Source organism: Sciurus vulgaris (genome assembly GCF_902686455.1).
Source record: "Sciurus vulgaris genome assembly, chromosome: X".
Classification (NCBI taxonomy): Eukaryota; Metazoa; Chordata; class Mammalia; order Rodentia; family Sciuridae; genus Sciurus; species Sciurus vulgaris.
The window spans coordinates 129448066-129472166 of NC_136471.1; the positions used below are offsets into that span (position 1 = coordinate 129448066).

At 38.9% G+C, this 24101-nt stretch overlaps 1 protein-coding gene and 1 long non-coding RNA gene across 3 annotated transcripts in view; one reads left to right on the plus strand and one right to left on the minus strand.

Moving 5' to 3' along the window:
• PRPS2 (phosphoribosyl pyrophosphate synthetase 2) overlaps positions 1-13055 on the minus strand; it is a 29000-nt gene extending 15945 nt beyond the window's left edge. The window contains exons 1-3 of one of the 2 annotated variants that reach the window (XM_079124382.1): positions 12812-13055; positions 6412-6595; positions 261-359 (exon numbers count right to left, since the gene is read on the minus strand). In XM_079124382.1, coding sequence (XP_078980508.1) covers positions 261-359; positions 6412-6595; positions 12812-12933 — 405 coding nt within the window. In that variant the 5' untranslated portion in view covers positions 12934-13055. Of the gene's footprint in view, positions 1-260; positions 360-6411; positions 6596-12208; positions 12566-12811 lie in introns of those variants that run through there. The other variant, XM_079124383.1, reaches the window with a different exon arrangement.
• Positions 13056-13068: 13 nt separating this feature from the next.
• LOC306651681 lies at positions 13069-16446 on the plus strand. Its single transcript, XR_013761180.1, has 3 exons — positions 13069-13447; positions 15381-15447; positions 15673-16446. It is a non-coding gene; the product is annotated as an uncharacterized lncRNA (long non-coding RNA).
• Positions 16447-24101: the final 7655 nt, after the last annotated feature.

The following is a 24101-nucleotide window of genomic DNA, read 5'->3' on the forward strand; positions in this document are numbered from 1 at the left end:
CTAATCATTTCCCACAAGTTGAAGTGGAATTATATAGTGTATACTCCAAGATGCCATCTCTACTCCTCCAAACCTGACCGGAGCCCAGGTGGTGATAGAGACAGGAGGTATCAACATGAAATTTCATTCCCAGGTTCACTAAGGACAGAAATCTAAGAGAGCAGCCATACAGAAATTCAAACATGAATGTTACCTCCTAAAATTATTTAACTTAACAGAGAGTTAAAACAAAACCCTTGGCAGAATGAAAATGCTGGTACCTGTATCTGAGAGGCATGCAGATCCATGGTGATGATGTGATCAGCCCCAGCAACCGAGAGCATGTTAGCCACAAGTTTCGCAGAAATTGGAGCACGACTCTATAAAAAGAAAGACACAGGGCTGGGGATGTAGCTTGGGGTAGAGTGCTTGCCTAGCCTGTGTAAGGCCCTGGGTTCAAGTTCTAGCATTGTCAAAATCAAAGACATGGATTTCATAGCAGGAAGAGATGGAGAAAAATCAACAAAGCATAGTAAGGAAAATTACACAAGTTATGACAATAAAAGATCTATCCATCCCATTTTGTTCACCAACTATTCACTATTTACATAAATCGCTGTGAAACAATGTACTTAACACTGGGTATAGAAAACAAATGTCAAAGAAGCAAACTTACAGGTGTATATACTATATATGTAATCTCATAATTTGTATAATTCAAATTATGAGAAGTAACTAGACATAAAATAAAAGTCACAGAATGAGAGATGAGAGCAGGAAGGACACAAAGTTTAAATAGGGTGGTTGTTAGAGGCCCCACCAAGGAAACTGCTTTTAAGACAAGGTGGCAAAAGGCAGTGAGAGACAGTGTTCTAGAAGGATACAATGGTACGTGTGAGAAGGCTGAAGCCAAAGAGCCTCACACAGCCAGGGACTGAAAGAAGCCCAGTTATTAAAGAGGCATTCATGTACTGACAGCTGCAAGCTACTGCTGTTACAAATTAAACAAAAACCAGGGGAAAGAAAGAACACTTTATGGTGACTGATAATTTAATATTTAGAGAAATAGATGTACTGATATTATGGTCTTTTTAAAAAAACTTCTTTATAGCTTTTGTTTCCACATTATAAATTATGGACAATAAATCTTTCCACATTAAAAAAATCCAAGAGACTATACAGATGTGATCTAGGAAAAGGTAAGTAATTTGCTATAAACAATGGTATTCCTATATAATACTAGCTATAAAAGAGAAAATAGAAGCTTGAAAAGAGATTTCATTCAAAATGGTAACAAATAAATAATCCCTTTAAAAACACACACATACACAGTATATTCATGTAAAAACACACAGAGGAAAGAATTATATCAAAAGATTAACAGAATATTTTTATTTTGTCTACCATTCTGATTCTTGAAAAGGAAATATATATTACTTTATATTATATATGTATATATGTGTGTGTATAAAATGCAAAATGTAAAAAAAAAAGACTAAAACACCCCAAAATGTTAACAGCAGATATATTTTAAAAACTGTGGAGAAAATTTTTTCTTTGTTTTAAAGCTTTTTAATCTTTTCTATTAACTATATCACAATTCATATTTTCATTGTTTAATTCTTCTATGCTATGTTCCACCTTGCCAGGATAATAAAAAGAACAAATTGGTCACTGTGACTTCTTTACAAAAGAATCTGATTCACAATGCTATCAACTTTGGGCTCTTCTCTTTATAAGCAGCTGCTCTGGATTGAATGTGCCCCCTCTGAAATTCAGGTATTGCTAATGTGATAACATTAAGCAGCAGGTCCTTTAAGAGATGATTAGGTCATGAGGTCTCTACCTTTTAAATGTGATTAATGCCCTGATATGTTTCCAGCTGCATCATGGGAGCTTGTCCTTCTGCCTTCAATCATATAAAGACAAAGAATTCCTCCCTTTGGAAGTTGGGACTCTTACCAGAAACCAAACAGCAGTGCCTTGGACTTCCAGGTACCAAAACTGTGAGAAAATAAATTTCTGTTCTTTATATAAATTACTCAGTCTGCCAGGTGTGGGGATGCACACCTATAAACCCAGTGGCTTGGGAAGCTGAGAAGCAGGATTATAAGTTCAAAGCCGGCCTCAGTAACTTAGCAAGGCCCTAAAGCAACTAACTTAGTGAGGCCCTATTTTAAAAAAGGGAAGGGGGCTGGGGATGTGGCTCAGTGAGTAAGTTCCCCTGAATTCAATCCCTGGTATCAAAATAAATATATACACAAATAAAATAAATCACCAGTCTCTGGTATTTTGTTATAGCAGCACAAATAGAAACCAGCAAAAAGGATCTTCTCTCCCCTCAGTGGAATCAAGTGTTTCTTACTTCTGGAATCCAAAACATAGGGGTAACTTCTAAATTCAGGTGTTCTGATTTCCTTCTTCAGCCCTTGTTTACAAATTTGGTTTTGTACTGTGTTTCACAGTTTGGCTTGATACCCAACCAAATCATACAGGAAGAGTGATTAACAAGTTAACTAACTTTACAGCCTACATAGATAAAAATTGTACAGCATTTAAACAAATGTAGAGTCAAGGCACAGTAGCCAAAAATAAACTTTTGTTCCTCTAATGTAAAATGTATACAGGTCAAACATTTTGCAAGTCAGCCAAGTATACGCAGGGTATCCCAAATTGCAGCATCAAATGTAAGCAACCCTGCTTCAAGGGAAATCTTGAAAGTTTTAAGGAAATTACAAGATTGTAGAGATGCATATCAGTTAAAAAATAAAAGGAAAAAATATTTTATCATTGCAATGAAAACAAGATTTTAAAAATGATTTTGAAATCAGAAAAAAAAATCCCATGCTGAAAGTCCTTCACCTCCTTCAGAAAGTAATTATTCCATCCCTTGCCCACAATCTATGGTTTTCGCCAGTGAAGGGAACTAGCAATTACTGAATGTCTACTATGGCAGCAAACTATGCTCATGGGCCGAACCCACATGTGGCCTGCTTTTATGCAACCTGAAAGCTAAGAATTTTTTTTTCATTTATAAAAAAGAAAAATATTTTGAGATATTTGAAGAGTATATAAAAATTCATATTTCATTGTGCATAAAGTTTCATTGGAACACAGACATGCCTATTTGTTTACATATTGGCTATGGCTGCTTTCACACTAACATGGCAGAAGTCAAGCTGTTGTAACAGAGACCCAATAGTCTCTGAAGCCTAAAATATTTGACACTAGTCTCTTTTCAGAGGAATTTTGCCCATTCCTATACTGTATAATAGGTACTTTATCAATAGTAGCTGTTACTATCCTTAATCTACAGATGAGCAAACTAAAAATACATAGTTTAAGTACCTTTTACAGAGGACAAACTGAATAAATAATGGTGTTAGAATTCAAATGTCAGTCCACTTCATCCCCAAGGTGCAACCCAAATCTCAGATCACTTTGCACCACCTCTTTTACAATTAATATTATAGCATCACTTTTTCTTGTTAATATTACATTGTAATATATCATAAAATTATTCCTTCATTGTCAGAACCTGCCTCTGGGTTCTTGTACAAATAAAAGCCAAAATAAAACCTAACATATTTGCAGGACTTGCTTAAAAAGAAGAGCAGGGTAAAAATGAACAAGCTTTGAAGATGGTTAAAGGCTCTAGGTTTTTCTGAGCTTCTTTGTAGGTACTTCTAAGTAGAGCAATTACACAGAATTTCATTGTGTCATCGGATGTCATAGGTAATACAGTCCCAAAGGAGGGGAAAAGGAAAACAGAAAGCCTGGGAGGCCTGCCCAGTGCTCTTTCTGTTGCCAAGGAGAATTTTCTGTGTAGGCCCAGAAATCAAATGTAGCCCTTGGCTTTCTATGACATTCATAGAAACACCACATGGCCTTCTACCTGCCTAAGTGAAACAAAAAGGCAGAAGTGCACCCTCACCCCAAATTATGCCTGGTCTCCTTTCTGTTCACCCACACCGGCAAAAGCCAGCACTTAACTAAGAAGCGAAGTATACACTAACAGGCTCTGGCCATTTCTTTAAAGTGCTAACTCAATTCCTGTTGCCCTCATCTAGGCAGTTTCCCTGTACAAAGCCAAGCTACTACTTGATCCAAGGGAGGAAATGAACAGTTAGAAAAATTGTTAGGAACTTAAAAATACCTCAAGTGATAGATCAAATCAAGAATTCTCCTTTCAACAAGTCTGAAGAAAGAATGAAATTGTCTCCTTCCCATAAGATGAGTCACATGAACTACAGATGTGTCAGAAATAATGGTGCCAGAACAATTTATGTGTGTTGGCCACCTGCAGGATCAGTCCAGAGGCTAAAGACCTCTAGACAGTAGCTATATATCAGTCTTGCTTAGGGAAGTCTGGGTGGGCACTTCTTTTCTGGCACAGTTAGTCACAGTGCCCCCTTTCAATCTCCATAGTGTCCTTGCTGGATGATCCAAGTTTCATCTCTTCTACTAGTAGTTAAGTTCAGAAAGCCATGGAAAGGTGTTCAAACTGGTCCCAGTGGAAAACACATCTAAGTATCCAACAATGGGAAAACTGGTAAAAAGCTAGTCAGATAATGCAGCTCCACAAAACAGGTACACTAGTTATTGGAAATCTGTAGGGCTCTCCTTGCTAGCACAGTGTCTGAGGGCAATATGTGCAATTGGAGCTGTCACACTTCCTGCACTTAGAAGGGCAGGGAACAGACAGGTAGTTTCTCTATTACAAAAACTTCATTATGAATAAAAGTATGAAACAAAATGTGAAAATACAACCTTTAAAAAGGATGCTACTTCAAGTCAGATATGTGCTAACAAAAAATGGAAGAATCTCAATACTGGTATCAAAGAGGAATTTCATGTTTCAAATCACTCTATGGAATGGAGGTCTTCTCATGAGAAAAGAAATAATATACTGAATAAACGACAATGTATTAAAAATCTCAGCCAAATACAGGCCAAATGCAGGATGTAAAACTTACTGGAAATGGAAGAAATTGATTAAAATAATTACAGCATGAGAATTTTCCAAATCTCTTGTCACACAAAATAGAAAAAGTGGCAGAAAATTAGCTCCTTTTTAACATGGACAAGGATAAAGATATTAAACAATCCTATCGAAACACAAAGATGGGAGGAAGAGCTCAGACAGATTATACTGATACCATTATAATTAATTTAAAAATTGAAATTCAGCAGCAAATCTAACACATATAACTTCAGAATCTAGTTTAAAATACAAGAAGCTGTATAATTAATAAGTGAGAGGACATGGCTCCACAGAAGTGTATGTGATCCAAAGTTTTGGTTAAGAGGTAGGGCCTAGCAAAGGATGATTAAGTCAGGAGAAGGGATTATTATGAATCTCTTGGAGTGGGTTAGTTCCTGTAAGAGTGGGTTATTATAAAAAGAATAGGCCTGACTCCTCTCTGCTTTCTTGTTCCTTGCTCATACATGTGCCCCTTCTGCATGTGGCTAGTCCCTTTTCCCCTTCTCCATGCTGTGACAAAGACAGGAAGAACCTTACCAGGATGCCAGTGGTCTTGCTGTTTGGACATTCTGAGCCACCAGCATTATAAGCCAAATGAATACCTTTACTTTATAAGCTACCCAGTCTCTGGTACTTTGTTACAACAATGCAAAACTAAATACAAAAACCAATTAGTAATCTAATGCAGGGGTTGGCAAACTGGCTCATGGAAGTCCTACCAAACAAACGCAATCTCTTCAAAGTTCCCCTTAACCTCCATCTCTGATACATCGTGAAGGTTAAGACCAAGAGTATTTTCTTCAACTTCTCCTCCAATGCTAATGTTGTTAAAAGAGTAATTAACCAATATTAACTCTGCTCTTGAAAGACTATAAGGGGACAATAGTATTTTCCTAATTAATCTTTTTATTTGGGGAGAATTATAGATTTACATGCACTTATAAGGAATAATGCAAGAATTCTATAGACCCTTTACCAGAGTCTTCCCCAAGGTAACATCTTCCAAAAATACAGTACAATATCACAACCAAGACCCTGAAATTGATACAATCCAGTGATCTGATTTGGGTGTTTCTGTTTGCCTTGGACTCACTGACTTGTGTGTGTGTATGTGTGTGTGTGTGTGTGTGTGTGTGTGTGCGTGTATGCGCATGCACATGTATGTATTTAGTTCTATCCACCATAGAGGGATAACAATTCTATTATAATAAGGACAATAAAATAATGGTATTTTGATATCTACAAAAACATGCTTTACCTGTTTTGATATCTATAAATATTAACATTATGCTGAGTTCAAAGGCAAATCTGAAAAAAAGTGAGGATACATATTTACATAATCATTAAAAGAAAAGGCCAACACTTCCCAGGCATTCCAATCAAGACCACATGTGAGGAAACAATGGTGACCCAGAACAGGTTTCAAGGGCAGGACACAACTCTTTTACCTTGTCCTTTTTATCTTGTCGGGCATATGGAAAACATGGGATCACTGCAGTCACCCTGGATGATGAGGCAATCTTGCAGGCATTGATCATGATGAGCAGTTCCATCAAGTTGTCATTGATTTCTCCACAGCCACTCTGGATGATATAGACATCTTCCCCTCTCACACTTTCACCAATCTCAACGCTAGGAAAAGAAAAATGCCACTGATTAGTAATAAGGTATATCTGTATTGCAGAGGTCTCTGAGACCACCTCCAAGTTCGATGATCCACCAGGTCAAATCACAGGACTCAGCATAAAGTCACATTCATTTCCTATGATTTATTATAGGGAAAGGACACAGTACAACATCAGCAAAGGGGAAAAGTTCATGAAATAAAGTTGGGGGAAACTGGAGGTGAGATTCCAAGTGTTCTCTCCCAGAGGAGGGTCACAGGTGAGTTTAATATCTTTAGTAGCAAGTTGGTACAACATGTACAAAGTGTTGTCTACCAGGGCACCACCTTAGAGACTCAAGGCCTAGGGATTACTGAGGGATTATCATGAAGGGACCCATTGCCTAGTGCACACCAAAATGGCAGACTCACAGGCATTCAGCATAAGCTACATTGGTAGACAGTTGTTAAAAGTTTAGTGAGCCCTTCTTATCAAGGAATTATGGGAATCCTTGCAAAATCTAAGTTCCCAGTTGCCAACCAAGGGCCAACCTTGCATGCAGGTTTTTCTAAGTTTCCAGACCTGCTATGATAACACTTCTCTGCAAAATGCTATATTTAGTTTTAAGTTTTCTATTTTTATTGAAGCTATAAATAAATGCTACTTTTAAAATTCAAGTCGGTATGTAAGTCTGATAATGGATAATAGCCTGGAAACAATTGATTTCAACTCTAGATATGGTTTTTATATATTTACCAAGTCTCTGGCTAATATGTGAGTCTTGCTATGTCTTGACTTTTCTTTTGAGGCATTATGATTGACTTCTTGCTATATAAGATGAGGATTTAACTCTAATTTCCTCTCTGTCCCACCACATAGGTATAACCCTTCCCAAAATGCCATCATCTCAATAAAGATCAATATTCTAACTAAAAACTGACCACTGTATTTGAAGTGCATAAATACTGTTCAGAGCTGAGCCATGCAATAAACTTAAATCAACATTCATATTCTCCTGTCATGCACAACTTCTGTTTTGTTTTGTTTTCCCTGGAGGTAATGATCTGATCTTTCTTTCTACTAGTTTTTGTAAGTACTGAACTCAGATTCTATTCTGAACACTTTACTAAAAATTTCAGTCTCCCAATGTCAAATGTTTCAAATCCCATCTCCATTTCATCATCCTGCAAATGCCCCTTCCAGAGCTGAATGACCTGGCTTATCCTCCTGCCTATGTCCCACAATCAGCTGGGGATTCCCTTCACCTCTGCCCTGCACTGAAATACCCACTTTCTGTATCCTCTTTTATGATGTACTTCCTTGTTTAGCTGGTTGGTATCTATTCTCCACTAGCTTCTTGAGGTACAGTAAGTAGGAGCTAAATTTTTAAATTGCATGTCTGAAAATTTCTGAAATTGTAGGTATAGAATTCTGGGTATTCAACATGAGAGGCAGCCCACCCCTGGTCTGTGCCCTCTGTGGAAAGAAAGCAAAACAGCTTCGTGTACTTGGGCAGGTCATTAACACCACTGTATAAGAATCAACTCTATCATCAGTGCTCATTTTGAGCAGGCAAATTTGTTCCAATAATTGACATATTTGGAAAAATCTGAGAATAATGTGAATTTTGTATTTGCTTACTATGCAGGACCTCTTATCTTGAGATAGAATGCAGAAAACTGCACTAAGCCCAGCTGAATGGAGCCACTGAGAAATTCCTTAAGCATATACAAGCACATAACTCAAAAGGGCAATGAGCCACATTCATCCCCATCTGGTGTCTCAACTTGCCTCCTTCTACCATTTCCTAATAACTCAAAACCTGCAACTCTTCTGAGACCCACTTCCACCAACAAAGGGAAGGTAATTTTCATCAGGAAGTGCCGTATTTCTTGTAGCATTTATGCATTTTAAATACGTAATACCTGTAAAAGTGGTTTATTGTTCAGATTACATTCCCATTTTTTTGAATGTTATGCCCATCCTCATTTTCTCTCATAAACCCTGTGACTTTTAACTGCATGATTCGTAGCATGGTAATTTTTAAGACTCCATATGTCACATTATAGCAGAACTGGTTATAAGCAAATTCATCCAAACATCAAATACAATGAATGTATAAGTTAGGCACATGATTATCCTTCTCCCTTCTCTTGTTATCAGAAGCCAATTGTACCCAATAAAATTATTTTATTAGAAGAGCAAATTACAACTAATGAAAATTTAAAAACAAATCAACATTTGAGATACTACGTAGTCTATCCAAACCAACAGAAGCTTACATACAACTTCAAAGAGAATAATCAGGAGACAAAAATGAAGACATTTAAGTTGCTACTTCTGAAAATGAGTTTTGATAACATTTGATCTTGTTCTTGCATGCTCTCTGCTATGGTGATTATTGGTACACTGTCAACCTCACGATGAAAGAGACAGAAATAATTCAATGTGCATCTCCTTCTATTTCGAGTTCTAAGGGGTTAACATAACTTCTTTGTGAATATTACATCAACTGTAGGATGAAATTAATTTTAAAATCACGCATTATATAGCTCAGTGGTTCACAAAATACAGCATGTGGCCTGTTTTTGTATGGCCCATGTGCTACAAATGGTGTGATAGGCAGAACAATGACCACCTCCCCGACCCCAAGAAATCTATGCCCTAGTCCTCTGAATATGTTTGATTACCTGGCAAAGAGACTTGTATATTTGCAGATGGAATTAAGGATGCTAACCAGCTGATTTTTAAAAAGGGAGATTATACTGGATTATTTAAATGGGTCCAATGTAATCACAAGGAACCTTAAAAATAGAACAGGGAGACAAAAGAGGTCAGAGTCAGAGAAAAAGGTGTTATGCCTGAAGCAGGGTCAGAGAGATGCTTTACTGCTGCCTTTGAAAGTGGAGGAAGGGTTCAAGAGATAAGGAATGTGGGCTGCATCTAAAAGGCAGGGGAATGGATTTCCCTCTAGAACTTCAGGAGGGGATGTAGCCTTGCTGACCCACCATGGACTTCAAACTTAACTGTAAGATATAGCAGCAATAGAGATTACATGTGGTCAGCAATGCCTAAAATATTTAAAATCTAGCTCTTTACAGAAAATTTCCCAACTCCTGGTCTCATGACTATTGATCCCACAATATTAGACTTTTTGTCCTTATAATTTTTCTCACATAGGACTAGAAATCCAGGGAAAGGCAGAGAATGCCATGGCAACATTTTTTCCAAAGATGCTCCTGCTTGTACTAGTAAAGATGATCACTCCTGATCCACATTCAAAGTCTTTAACAGATTGTGGATAGAAGGCAGCATCACATGCCATTCAGCCAGAGGATCTTTTCTGATCCCAAATAAGAAGGTCAAAGAGCATAAATGACTGAACAACAAAGAGGCATAGTAACTAAAAGATGGCCACAGATTCATTAACACTTTTCATGTAAAGGAGCTGGGTCTATATCCCCTTCTCTCAAATCTGGGAGGACTATGAGCTTGATCAACAGACTGTGATAGAACTGATGATGTACCAACTTGCAAGCTCAGGCCTTAGTGGATTGGTAGCTACCACTTTTTGTCCTATGAAACAACACCTCTTGTCATCTAGCTTCCATGCTGGACGGGAGCTGAAGTGTCCCTGTGAAGAAGTTTACAGGAAGAGGAACTTAGGTTCCTGTCTAAGCTTCCAGGCAAAAGCTAGTGTGAATTTATCAGCCATGTCAATGAGCCACCTTCAAAATGGCCTCCAGCTCCAGTAGCCACTCTAGCTGCCACCATATAAGATAGAAACAAGCTTTCCTTGCTGAGCCCTGCCCAAACTACATATTTATTAGTCAAATAAATAATTGTTGGTTTAACTCCTTAATTTCTGGGGTGATTTGTTATATGGTAACCAGAACCTTGGGTCCCACAATATAGCTAAGTACCCTGCCAGCACATTAACTGACTAGGGTAAAAAGTTCAACAGAGAGCTCTAGACAGAACCATGAATGCTGTTCTAGGAAGTCATTGAGGGATTTTGTGGTCTACAGTGTGGCTGGAGTAGACTTCCCTGCACATCAGATTTCTGGTCCTGGCTCAGTGAGAGATGTGGGAAGAGGCTTCTTATGGAATGGAAATAATTGTCTCTTCTTTTTGCCCTTCTGTTTGTCATTGCTTAGGACCACTGTGAAAACCAGATCACTAATACAGTACCTGGCATGGAGAGAGCTGTTGGTGAAAATCAACCTCTGAACCTATACCATTCATGGGAAAAAGCAAACTCAGATATTTAATTTTTTCTATTCTACATATTAAAACATAAAATGTAGCTATATAAGCAAATCCCAGAGTCTGCATGCTGAATGCGTTTTGAGATCTTATGATTTCTAATTAACAAGCAGTGGTTTTATGGTACTCAAAATCAAATAAAAATTAAGAGTACTTTATATTTAAAACAAATGCATGAACAATCACACTTGAATGTCTGAGTGAGTTTTACCCAACAGTTCATTAAATATTTTTAGCAGAAATCCAACACTGACTTAGCAATGAACTGACATAGAGTAACCATGCTCTTTAGTTAAGGATTGTGCCATACTGAGATAACACAGAAGGGCAATATAATTGCATTCAAAACCCACTTCATCCAGAAATTTCTCATTGATTTATATGACAACACTTTGTGAACAAAAACTATTACTTTTCTGGTGTTCTCAGAACTACCAAAACTTGAACAGGACTGGCAAAATATTGCAATATTCAAACCTAGCTCTGTCCTCCACAGCCCTTGACCATTCTCTAGGTCATCTGCATTAAACTCTGCAAAGTAGAATTTAGCCAGAGCTCTGCACACAGTAATATCACCGACCACTCACTCACTATGAAGTCTCTTCACTTATATTATCATCAGAGCCATGTAACTGGAATTCACCACCTGGAAAAAGTCACATAGGATTCACATATCCTAAAAATTGGTCAAATAAAAGCATCTTTGCCATCAGTATCAATGTCACTCCTCACCAAGAAATTTCTGCTTAACCAAAAGTCAGCAAGATTTTCTCCCATGCTTTCTTCTAAAGATTTTAAAGTTTTAGATTTTCATTTAGGTCTACGATTCATTTCAAATTAATTTAATAATGAAAAGTATGGACAGAGGTTCATTTTTTTTTTTGCATTTGACTGTTCAACTGTTTTAGCACCATTTCTTAAAATTGTTGGTTAAGTTGGATCTGGAACTCTGCCAAAGATATATGTTATCTGTAACTGTGTACACTTAACTAACTGTACTAGACATTTGAAGGGGGAGGGGGGAATAAGACCAACTTGAAATTAGTGAAAGCACTTTGTTAACTCAGGGAGAGTGAAAAAAGAGCCCTCCAGTCCAGTTTCTGAGGAGGGTCACCGCCTGACCACAATGAGCAGAGATGACCACTTGTTGACTTGAGAAATGGGTGGAATTTACACCAACTAGGGCCTTGCTGCTATACACAGCAGAGTTCCAGAACCACAAAGAAGATGAAAGTCCATCATCTTTGAGGCAGCAAAGTTAGAGGAAGCCTAGGGGAGCCCAGCACGTGCGTCCTGGAGTTCTTATGCTCTTTCGCAGCACAACCTCACCCTCTGGATAGAAGTGCTATGCACCCTGGCTGCTAGCGATAGTCACCTGGAGTCTTGGAACTACACAGATCCCTGATCCGCCCATTGGGTTATAACTTCTGGGGCATGCCCGGGGAAACAGCGTTTGAAAGGTCCCTAGGTAAATCCAGTGCACAGCCAGGACACTGGACATGCAGGGAACCTTTCATACCACGCACAGGTCTGGAGTTCAGCCTTGCAGGGTCGCAGAAACCCGGATTGGCAGACCCAGGGACGTCCTCCTCCGCGCTCTGCACGGATGCAGTTCCCACCGGCTGTGTCCACTCTCTCCGACGGTCTGTGACCGCCGCGATGTCGCCCTTCCGGACTGGGGACAGCAAGGTGGGCAGCGTGACTGGGAGGTCCCTAGAGTCTTGGGGTCGACGGGAAGCGGGGCTCGAAACCAGGCCGTCAGAGGGACAGCCCGGACGTGCGCTGGAACGCCCGGGTGGCCGGCGGGCGCCCCTCCTAGACTTCTCCCCGGGCGCAGCCGCGGTGGCTCAGAGGCCGCGTTGCCGCCGTCCCGCCCCGGAAGGGGGAGCGCGGCGCCCGCGGAGGTGGCCTGGGCACGGGTCGGCCCCTGCCCCGGACCCGCAGCCGCGCGCGGAGCCCACCAGAGCGCGTTTCCCACCTGGTCTCCTGGTTGCTGAACTTCTTGGTGACCACCTTGCCCAGCTCCAGGCCCAGGCGGTCGGCCACGCGCTGGGACAGGTCCTGGTGAGAGCTGCCGCTGAAGAGCACGATGTTGGGCATGGCGAGGCGCGGGTTCCGAGGGGCGCTCTGCGAGGTCGATAGCAACAAGGACAGCGACGCAGACGGCTGCTGCTGCGGGAGCGGGAAAGCGCGGCGGCTGGACCCAAAGGAGGGGCGGAGCCAAGGGGGCGGAGCTGAAGGAGGAGCCGGGGACACGGGAGGGAAAGGAGGAGCGGGAGTGTCAGGGGAGCTGGAGGGTGCCGGGAAGCAGCGACTGCCCACAGGGCCGTGCTGCAGGTTGTGAAGCCATGGTGGTCCTGAAGCGCCTAGGCGCTTTGGCTCCGTGGGAGAGCTCCCACCCCATACTTGACCTCTCTGACCTGCTTCGCAGGGGAAGTCCGAAAAACCAGACTAACAAGGCACAGAGAAAATGCGCGAAGGGGCCTTGGTGGTGCCTCGCAGACGAGAGCGACCTCCCATTCTGGTGTGTTCCAAACCCAGTGCAGAAGACTGGTGTTCCTCTCCAGCAGGAGTCTGCACACTATGGCCCACGGGACTGACACACAGAGCTGCTGTTTGTATCAGAGAGCTAAGTACTTATGCACTTTATGTGATGGTAGCATATACCACTTTTGAATCCCAATTTAAAAGAAATGTTTCCCCATAGAAAGAATTCCTCTCTTTGGTTAGTAGATGCACTACAAAAATTGTATTGAGATATTATTACGTTTTGGATTTTGTCAATAACAACTGAATTTTTTTGTTGTTGTTGTTTGTTTCATAAACGTACCTATAAAATATCTTCCCTTTTGCCTCTTGGTTCACAAAACTTTAAATATTTACCGTCCTGTCCTTGATAGTTAAATGCTGATCCTTGAACTGCAGAGTTGTCCCATGGCCTCAGAAAGCCAGCAATGCCAGCCATCATTTGAGCCCTGACCACAAGTGGACGGGGAAGGGTTGTTCTGGGTGATGCATTGGATCAAAGCAAATTCCCTCATATGCCTCATTTTTAGGTAGTCGTGGGGGTCCTTGTGCCAGGTTCAGGACCTCCTGCCTGTTGGATTCACAAGAGCCTGATCCCAGGATCACCAACAACCCAGAAAGGCCCCCAGACTCAGTCTCTCTGGAATCAGCACCTCCCTCACTTCTCTCCAGGCAGAAACCAGCCAAAAGGTTTTCTCAAGAAGCTAATGCAGTACCAGAGCCAACCTCTGGGCACAAATCCAGTGCAGGGGAAGGAATGTGCCCTGTGTCCACGTAGTGATGATGGTCACAGTTTTAACAATTCACTGAAGATATATTACGCCTGAGAGAGAAATGGCTAGGTTTTACAAACTATGACAAGAATTGGCTTTCTATTCATAGTGAAGGCCACCTGCAGTTGAGCTGTTGTCTACTCTAACTCAACTTCATATTATTGGGATTTAGGAGATTAATGGGATTATCATTCATTTTGCAAACAGGAAAGCCTTGCACATCCAGTGATTCTTTTAAATGTCTGCATGCGCCTGCTTACCAAAAAGTTTTCCAAAGCACCATTTCCAGTAGCATTTCTGCCCCCTTTCATTCTACTTAGAAAGATGTATATGCCTTGTTATATTAAAAAAACAAAGAAACACCCCTACCTGCTATGGTTTATCATCTATGCACAGTAAGGTACCGCATAACCATGTTTCAGTCAATGATGGGCCATAAATACAAAGATGGTCACAAAAGATTATATTGCTTAGTGATGTTGTAGTTATGTTAGTGCTTTTACACTCTATGATGCTCACACGAGGATGAAATTGCTAATGATGTATTTCTCAGAGCATATCCCAGATATTAAATGGCATATGAAAAAATTAAATTAAATTAAATTTGCATACTAAATTACCATATCAATGAGATTTATGCTCATACGCAACCATATGTCTAAAATGTTTATTGAATGAGTCTGTTAATGTCATTGTATTAAACTCTGCCAATAAAATTTACTACCAGCAATATTACTATAATTTTTATGTTTTTAAAATTTCACTTATAAACAAAATTGGTTAATAATCGAATTCTTCTAAATATATACATGTTCTACTCCAAGGGAAAGTGGCTTTCTCTTAGTATGGTAGGGACACAGTTCTTTGATGACAAGGACAGTGAATTTTAAATTAAAGCCCCTGGTCACTGGGCTGGTTAATTGATGGGGTTTTGGAAGCCAGGATTGAATTTTGACATATCATGAACTTGATAACACCAGGTTGAAGGAATATTTGGATTGGAGTAACTAAAAACATGGTTTTTGTTTCAACAGTTTGATGAAGTACTATGCTTAAGTTCTGAATGTAAACAAGAGGAAAAGTGCCATCACAATAGATGAAAATACTAATGGGGATTATCAAAAAACATCATGAGTAATGGACTGTACAGAAAGTCATCATTAGGAAATGTACAGGCTCAAAAGCATAGCTTTAGAAGATTTTGCACAAACACCTTCTCTCCTAAGCTTCTTTTTCCTTGATCCACAGGAGCCAGGTTGTGCAGAAACCTTGATCTGGAGTGGATTTCACAACCTCAGCACAGTTGATGAACCGGGTAATTCTTTGTTACTTAGAGCTGCCCCGTACATTGCAGGAAGTTTAGTAGCATCCCTGGTCTCTATGCACTAGATGCCAGTAGCACCTCTCCACCAATTGTGAGAACCCAAAGTATTCCCAAACATTGTCAGATGTCCCCCAGAGAGCAAAATCACTCTAGGCTAAGAATCATTTGTATAAATGAAACCCTAGCTCTTTCCTCTTCCATGTGGACTTTCCCCAGGGACTGCTCGGGGTTCCTCACAGTGTACCTGTAAGGGTCCAAGAAGGAGTCTTCCAAAAAGATCATCTTCAGAGAACAAATGCCTATCAATCTTCTGCTTGTATCTTATGTGTTAATATCTCACTGGCCAAACAAATATATGAAAAAATGTTCAACATCTCCAGCAATCAGGGAAATGCAAATCAAAACCACACTAAGATTTCATCTTAGTCAAGTTAGAGTAGCATTTATCAAGAACACAAACAATAATGAACTCTGGTGAGGATGTGGGGAAAAAGATACACTCATACATTGTTGGTGAGACTGCAGACTGGTACAAGCACTCTGGACAGCAGTATGGAGATTCCTCAAAAAACTATGAATGGAACCACCACATGACCCAGCTATCCCACTCCTTGGTATTTATCCAAAGGATTTAAAATCAGCATACTATAGTGATAAACCACCTCAATGCTTATAGCCATACAATTCACAATAGGTAAATTATGGACTCAATGCAGATGCTCATCAATAGATGAATGGATTAAGAAATTGTGGTATATATACACAATGGAGTTTTACTCAGTCATAAACAAGTATGAAATTATGGCATTTGCTGGTAGATGGAGGGAAATGGGGAACATTATGCTGAAGTGAAATAAGCCAGGCTCAGAAAGTCAAGGATCAAATGTTTTCTTTCATATATGGAAGCTACAGCAAAATAAAGAAAGGATGGAAGGGAGGATTAGATATCATAAAGATATAGGGACAATCAGTAGAGTAGAAGACGGAAATCCAGAGAGGAGTGGGGTAAAGGGAGAAAATGCAGAAATGAATTTTTAAAAATCATGATATGTGCATATATAAATATACCATAGGGAATTTCATCTTTATGTATAAGTAGAAAGAACCAATCAAAAGTAAAAGATGAACAAAAGAAAGATCAGCAGAGTACAGGAAGGAGAATGGGGGGATGGAGGAGGGAAGGGAAAAGTGGGGGGAACATGAACAAATCAAATTCCATGCATGTATGAATTTGTCAAGATGAACCCAACTACTCTGTATAACTATAATGCTCTACTAAGAAAAAGTTATCTGTAAATTTAACTTTGTGCTCCCTAGGATCTGGGGCAGGGAGTGGGAAGAACTCATAATTAACTCTAAGATTCATATCTGTCAAATTAAAAATAAACAAGCTGTCTTGAAATAAAATCCTATTGGACAAAGTAATTCTTCATGGTCGATATCTGAGTCAATGTGGTATGGGAAAACATAAGAGAGCGAATACTAGGTCCACTAAAGGTCTGCCATGGTGCATTTATTTTTGAAGTAAATGTGGAGCTCTGGGAGCTCTAGGAAAACTGGAACATATACTCTAAGACCTAAGACTCAGAGGAGAAAAAGGACATGTACTCTGGGTATATGGGACCTTTGATTTTGGGCATATTATAAATAATCATTATTTCATATTGAAAGCACCCAGAAACCACTCCAGATGTGGGAACTCACGCAAGAGAGTTTTTTAAGTGGACAGGCAGAGTGTCTCCCTGCAGGGTGAGAGAGAAAGTGTGTGCAAGAGAGAGAGAGTGAAAGCCAGGAGAAAGATAGCAGGGAAGCTATTTTTTTTTTTTTTTTTTTTTTTTTTTTTTGCGGTGCTGGGGGTCATTTTCACATCTTGTGCTTCTCATTTCATTTAGCCAAGTTATTTCAATGTAGTAAGAACTCTAAATATTTGCTGGATGAATTTACTCTTCACTATACTATGGCTGAAAAGTGGAAGAAAGGCCCAAAGTCACATGGTTACTGAAAAGCAGCAAAGGAATTACACTTCAGGTCTTCTAGTCTGGTCTTTTCCTCTCTAGAACGGTGCTGTCCAAAAGGCATCTAATACAAGCAATGTCTGTAATTTATATTTTTAGTAGCCACATTTTAAAAGAGTGTAAAGAAACAGCTGCTGGTAATTTTAACAATACACATTATTTAATCCAAAACATCACTCCAACATGTAAATGGCATAAAATATTAAAGAAATATTTTGCATTCTTTTTTGGTACCAAATCTGATGCATATTTTGCACAAATAGCACATTGCACTTTGACCTTGCCATATTTGAAGTGCTCAACAGCCACATATGGCTAGTTGTTGCTATATCAGAGCTAGAAGCTCTAGAACACTGGTTTCCAAGACTTATGCCAAGACATCCATTCTCTTGTGTGTTTTTACCAGGGATGTGGCAAATAATTTCTAACTAATTATAAAATGCTAAAGCTTATAAACAATTTACTTTAAAAATAAGTTTAAGTGGATTCAACATTATTCTGTTATTAGTGAACTTTTCACTCATAATCAGGAATTTTTTTCTGATTTTTATTTATATATTCTTGCTGCATGTTCTGCATGGGCTAGGGAAAGGGTTTCTGTAGAAGGGATGGGTTGGCTGCACGATAATAGCTAAGAAATTCATTTATCAGAAAGAACGACAGAAGACAGAATTATCTTTGAAGCAGGGGCATGACTGATTGAGCCGTCCATAAGGGACTGGCTCTAACAAAGGAAGAAGCCCGTGCTAGGTTTATTTATAGCGGTACAGATCAAAGCAGGGCTGGTAGGAGCTGCTTCTGTGAAAAACAGGATACGGTGGAGTTAAGCAAGCCATTTGGTTCTAGCAGGTCTTTCCCACATTCAGGACCTGCATTCAAAACTTCAGCAGTGAACCAACTGCAGGGCAACCACATGCTTCAGGCAGTCTTGAACAATCTTCCATAATTGTGAGTTCCTGAAAGCCAGATTTCTCTGTCTAATAGTCCAACCTAGCTTGGTTTTCCTGCAGACCATGAGTGGCGCCCTATAATATACCTTACCTTTTTATCTTCTATTGCCTAAAGAAAAATTCAAAATCAGGGAGGAGAGTATAATGAATACCCACATACCCATCACATAGATTTTGTAACCATCAAAATTTTGTCAAAATTATTCCATTTATTTTTTGGAAATATTTTAAAGTAAATTGAAGATGCCATATATTCACATTTATACTCTTCAGCCTGTATCTATATAAGGACACCACACTATAAACAAAAATTAATTTGTAATTGATCAAAGACCTAAATGTAAGAGTTAAAACTATATAACTCTTAGAGAAAAACATAGGTACAAATCTTCATGACTTTGGATTAGGCAATGCTTTTTGAAAAAATATGACATCAAAAGCACAAGCAGAAGAAATATGAAAAATATATAAACTGGACATCAAAATTAAAAAAAACCTTTTGTGCTTCAAAGGATACCATCAAGAAAGTGAAAGACAATGCAAAAAATGAGAGAAAATGTTTATAGATCATGTATCTCATGATGGACTTGTATTACATTAAAAACTGACAACTCAATAATAAAAAATCAAATAACCCAATTTAAATATTGGCAAAGGAGCCTGCCTACACATGGATATTGACCGCAGCTTTATTCATAATTATCAAAACTTGGATGCAACCAAGATGTTCTTCAGTAGGTGACTGTGTAAGATAGCAGCAATACATTGAGACACTGAGATACATTCAGAACTAAAAAGAAATTAACTATCAAGCTATGAAAAGACATGCAGGAAACTTTAAAACATATAATTAAGTGAAAGAAGCAAACCCGAGAAGGCTTCATTCATCTTGTATTTTTCCAAGTATAAGACATTCTGGAAAAGACAAAACTACAGAGACAATAAAAATATGAGTTGTTGCCCAGGGTTTGATAAGAAGGAGAGATGAATCAGTGGAGCACAGAAGATTTTTAGTGTAATTAAACTGTTCTGCATGCCACTATTATTGGTGGATACACAACATCACACATTTCTCAAAACCCATAAAATGCACAACACCATGACTGAACCATGATATAAACTTTGGGTGTTGGTTAATAATGATATGTCAATAAAAATTCATTGATTATAGCCTATGCACCACTCTGGTGTGGAATATTGAGAGTGGTGGAGCTGAGCATGTGTGAGATTAGGGGGTCTGTGGAAACTCTGTAGTTTCCACTCAGTTTTAGTATGAATATAAAACTTCTCTAAGAAAGTAAGTCTATTAAATAGTGACCAAAATGTGGGAAAAGAATCTTAATAGGCATTTCTCCCAAAAGATACAAATGGACTGTGTGAGGTGGCACACGCCTATAATCCCAGTGTCTTGGGAGGCTGAGGCAGGAGAATCATGAGTTCAAAGCCAGCCTCAGCAACGGCAAGGTGCTAAGCAACTCAGTGAGATACTTTCTCTAAATAAAATACAAAACAGGGCTGGGAATGTGGCTCAGTGGTCGAGTGCCCCTGAGTTCAATCTCTGGTACAAAAAAAAATAAATAAATAAAGAAGATATACAAATGGCTAATAAACACATGACATTCTGGCAAACAACATTGGCATCAGGAAAATTCAAATCCCAAAACCACAATGGAATACCACTACATATTCAACAGGCTGGTAATAATAAAAAGAAAGATACTGCCAAGTGGTAGTGAGAATGTGGGGAAGCTGGAGCCTGCTACATTGATGATGGGAAGGTAACATGGTGCAGTTGCTCTGAAAAATAACCTGTCATTACCTCAAGCGGGTAACCTGGAGTTACCATATAAGACAGCATTTCACTCAAAAAACTGAAAACTAGGGCTCAAGTAGTTCTCAGCAGCATTATTCACAACAGATAAAAGCTGAAAACAACCCAGATGTACATTGACTGATGAGTAAATAAACACAATATGGTATATACATACAACAGAATATTATTCAGCAATCAAAAGAAGTGGAGTTTTGATTCATGCTATTACATGGATTAACCCTGAAAAATGAGAAATTGTACTCCATTTATAGAAGATTTACCAAAATGCATAAATGTATTCTACTGTCATGTATAACTTACTAGAACATATAAAAAATTTTAAAAACATGTTGAGTAAATATATAGACACAAAAGAACACATATTGCATGAGCTCATTTACGTAAAGTGTTTATAACAAGCAAATCTATAGACAGAGCAAATTAGAGGGTACCTATGGTTGGAGCATTGGAGGATGGAGGAATGTTGGGGGTGAGGGCTAAGCAGTGTGGAACTTCTTTTAGGGAGGTAATGAAAATGTTATAAAATCGATTGTGGTGATGGTTGCACAATTCTGTGGATATATTAACAGCCATCAAATCTGATACTTTAAATGGGTGAATTGCATGGTATGTGAATTAAATCTAAATGAAACTTTTATTTTTCTAAACATTGTTGCATTGGAGACCAAGACTTCAACACATGAGTCTTTGGGGGACATTCCAGATCCAAACTGTGACACTATCTTCCACAGAAAGCAAACAGGTATCTTTGTCAATTTGGCTGACTCAGGATCTGGGGCAGGAATGGATGTGAAGGCAGCTAGGACATTTTTCTTTATGACTCTAATATCATGATCACATCCCACATTAACATGTCAAATTATTCAGCTATTAGTGATATTGAGATTGATCACTGGTTTAAGGTGGTGATTTTCTAATTTCTCCTTTATAAAGCAGCTTTTTTACCTTTGAAAAATGGGAAGCCTCTAATTCTATCAACCCCTCCTGTATGAAAATATTAGCTGAAATTGTTCAGTAAAGACCTTCCCTTTAGCAGGCACAGTGGTGCACACCTGTAATCCCAGCAACTCAGGAGGCTGAGGCTGGAGGATCACAAGTTTAAAACCAGCCTCAGCAACTTAGGGAGATCATCAGCAAATTAGTAAGACCCTGTCTCAAAGTTTTAAAATGTAAAAAAGGCAAAGGTTATAGCTCAGTGGTAAAGTACCCCTAGGTTCAATCGCCAGTACCCCACCTCTCTACACACAAGAGGTGAGACCTACTGGATGGTCTTTAGGTCATTGAGAATGTATAAGAGGGTTGTTATAGAAGCATGAACCTGGCCACTCCTTGTGTGCTTTGGCTTCCCATCTGGCAACGTAATTTCTCACATATGCTCCCATAATGATGTCATCTGCCATGAGGTAATGCAACTAGCAGACCCCTTGCTCGAACCAGTGCCATGCTCTTTGGACTTTCAGACTCCGGAACTGTGAATTAAATAAAACTTTTTTCTTTAAAGAGTTATCCAGACTCAGGTATTTCATTATAGCAAATAAAAACCATAGTAATTCAGGGATAGGTGATTGGATTTTCAGGGATGAGGAAGGATAATATTCTGATGGGAGGAGCAATATAAAGTCATTGAAATTGGACTGAGCTTAACTTTAGCATGAATCAATCTGATAAAAAAATTGGAGAGTCTAAATTAAGTAAGGACCAATACAAGAGAGTTTCAGCAAATCTTTTCTAGAATAAGGTAGCTTTTAAGAGAAGGAATAATAATTTTGCCCATGTATATAGTATTTACTATATGAAAAACCTTCAAAATAATCTTATGAGATCAGTCTCCTTACTATTAACCTCATCTCACACATGTAGAGAAACTGAGAAACAGAGAGATTGAGTAACTTGCCCAAGGTAACACAGCTATATAGTAGAGCCAGACAGTTCTTTGTTACGTCTCTATTTCCTCCTACTTCACTGTATCTTGTAAATGAATGTAGTTGAAATATAATTTCAATTTTAGATTAATGTGGTGTATAAAGTGTACTTCTCCTTCCTTATGATAATGGTTTCTACTTCTAAATAATTCCAGTAATGCAATTTTGATAAAGATTATCCCACAAAGCCATGAAATTTTGGAATGACTCCAAGTATGTTCCTGGGCTTTCTATTTCTTTTCTTTCCCTTTTTCTTTTCTTCTTTCTCTCTTTCTCTCTTTCTCTCTTTCTCTCTTTCTTTCTTTCTTTCTTTCTCCCGCTCTTCCCTCCTTCCTTCCTTCCATGCATTCTTTCATTCTTTCTCTTTTTCTCCCTTTCCTTTCCTTCTTTTTTCTTTCCAATGCTGGGGATCCAATACAGGGACTCACACATACTAGGCAAGAGCTCTACCACTGAGCTATATCCCTAGTCCCTGATCCCTGGACTTTCTTGTCTTCACTATTTTTACATGCCCTCCTTGATGTCATCAAGCCCCATGAGTTAATGTTGAGCACTTACATGTTTATATCTCTAGCTTAGACTTCTCCCATAGGGGTCAGAATTGAACATCCGACCTACTCCAATGGGTTGGTAAACTCTGACCTAAGGGCTAAATCATTCTATAACCTGTTTTTGTAAATCAATTTTTACATATTTATACACCCATTCATTTACATATTGTCTGTGTCTGCTCTTGTGCCACCCAGAGTTGAAGGGTTGTGGTTGAGACAGTGGCCTTCTGAACCCAAATAATTAGTATGTGGTCATTTAGTGGAAAAGCTGAGCTTCTCCAATGGGAAGCATGATGTTCTACCTCTCAATAACCTGCTCTTTCCTGAATATATGGTGCCACCATCATTTGGTCAAGTCCAAAGTGTGTGAATTACCCTTGATTCTGTCTTTCTTCTTACCCTTCCCATTCCAAGGCTGTTGGTTTAGTTTGCCAAATCTGAATCTCAAGTCTCCCTACCTCCTATCTTCATGGCCTCCGCAGGGCATTCTTCCGAGGATCTTTGCCTCCCTTCCACCTCTTTCTACACAACAATCAGAATGATTTTTTAAAAATCAAAGTGAATGATTCACCATCCCTGCACTTCACCTTCATGTGATCTTTCTGACTAACCTTCAGGTCCTCTGATTCCCTTTCTAAAACACCTAAAATCTCTCTGGCTATGGGACCTTTGCACCTGACCTTCTTCTCTTGAGAAGCTCTTTCCTTGGCTCCTACATCACAGCCTTGGCTTTTTTGATCTTTGTGTGTCTTAATTTATTTCCTTGTTGTCTTTTGTTGCATATTGATTGTCTTTTCCATTAGTGACTAGAATGTAAATGACACTAGGCCAGGGATTGAGTCAGTCTTGACCAGTTACATCCTGAATCCATAAGCATGTTTGGCCAGGGAGTAAATATGTTCAGTTTTGCATGTCATAAATTCTCTGTTCCAAAGATTCAAGTCTGCAGTTGTAGCACAAATACACAAATGGGTGTGACTGTGTTCCAGAAAGACTTTATTTATGGATACTGAAATTTAAATTTCATTTAATTTTAATGTGCTATGAAATATTCTGCTTCTCATTATTATTTTATTCTTATTTATTATTATTCTTTTGTGGTTTCTTTCCTTCAACCACTTAGAAATATAAAAACCATTCTTAGCTTGAAGGCTGTATAGAAATGGAGCAGGCAGGATTTGGCTAGCAGGCTGTAAGCAGTTTGCCAATTCTTCAGTTAGCACATTGTTTGGCAGATTCTCATACAAAAATTATAAAATATAAAGAAGGCATGCAGGCAAAACCTTTAAAAAATTAGAAGTGCTCTCCAACAAATGCTCCTTAAATTTGTTCTCAGAGAAGGCACATTGCACAGTTAATTTAAAATGTGATTA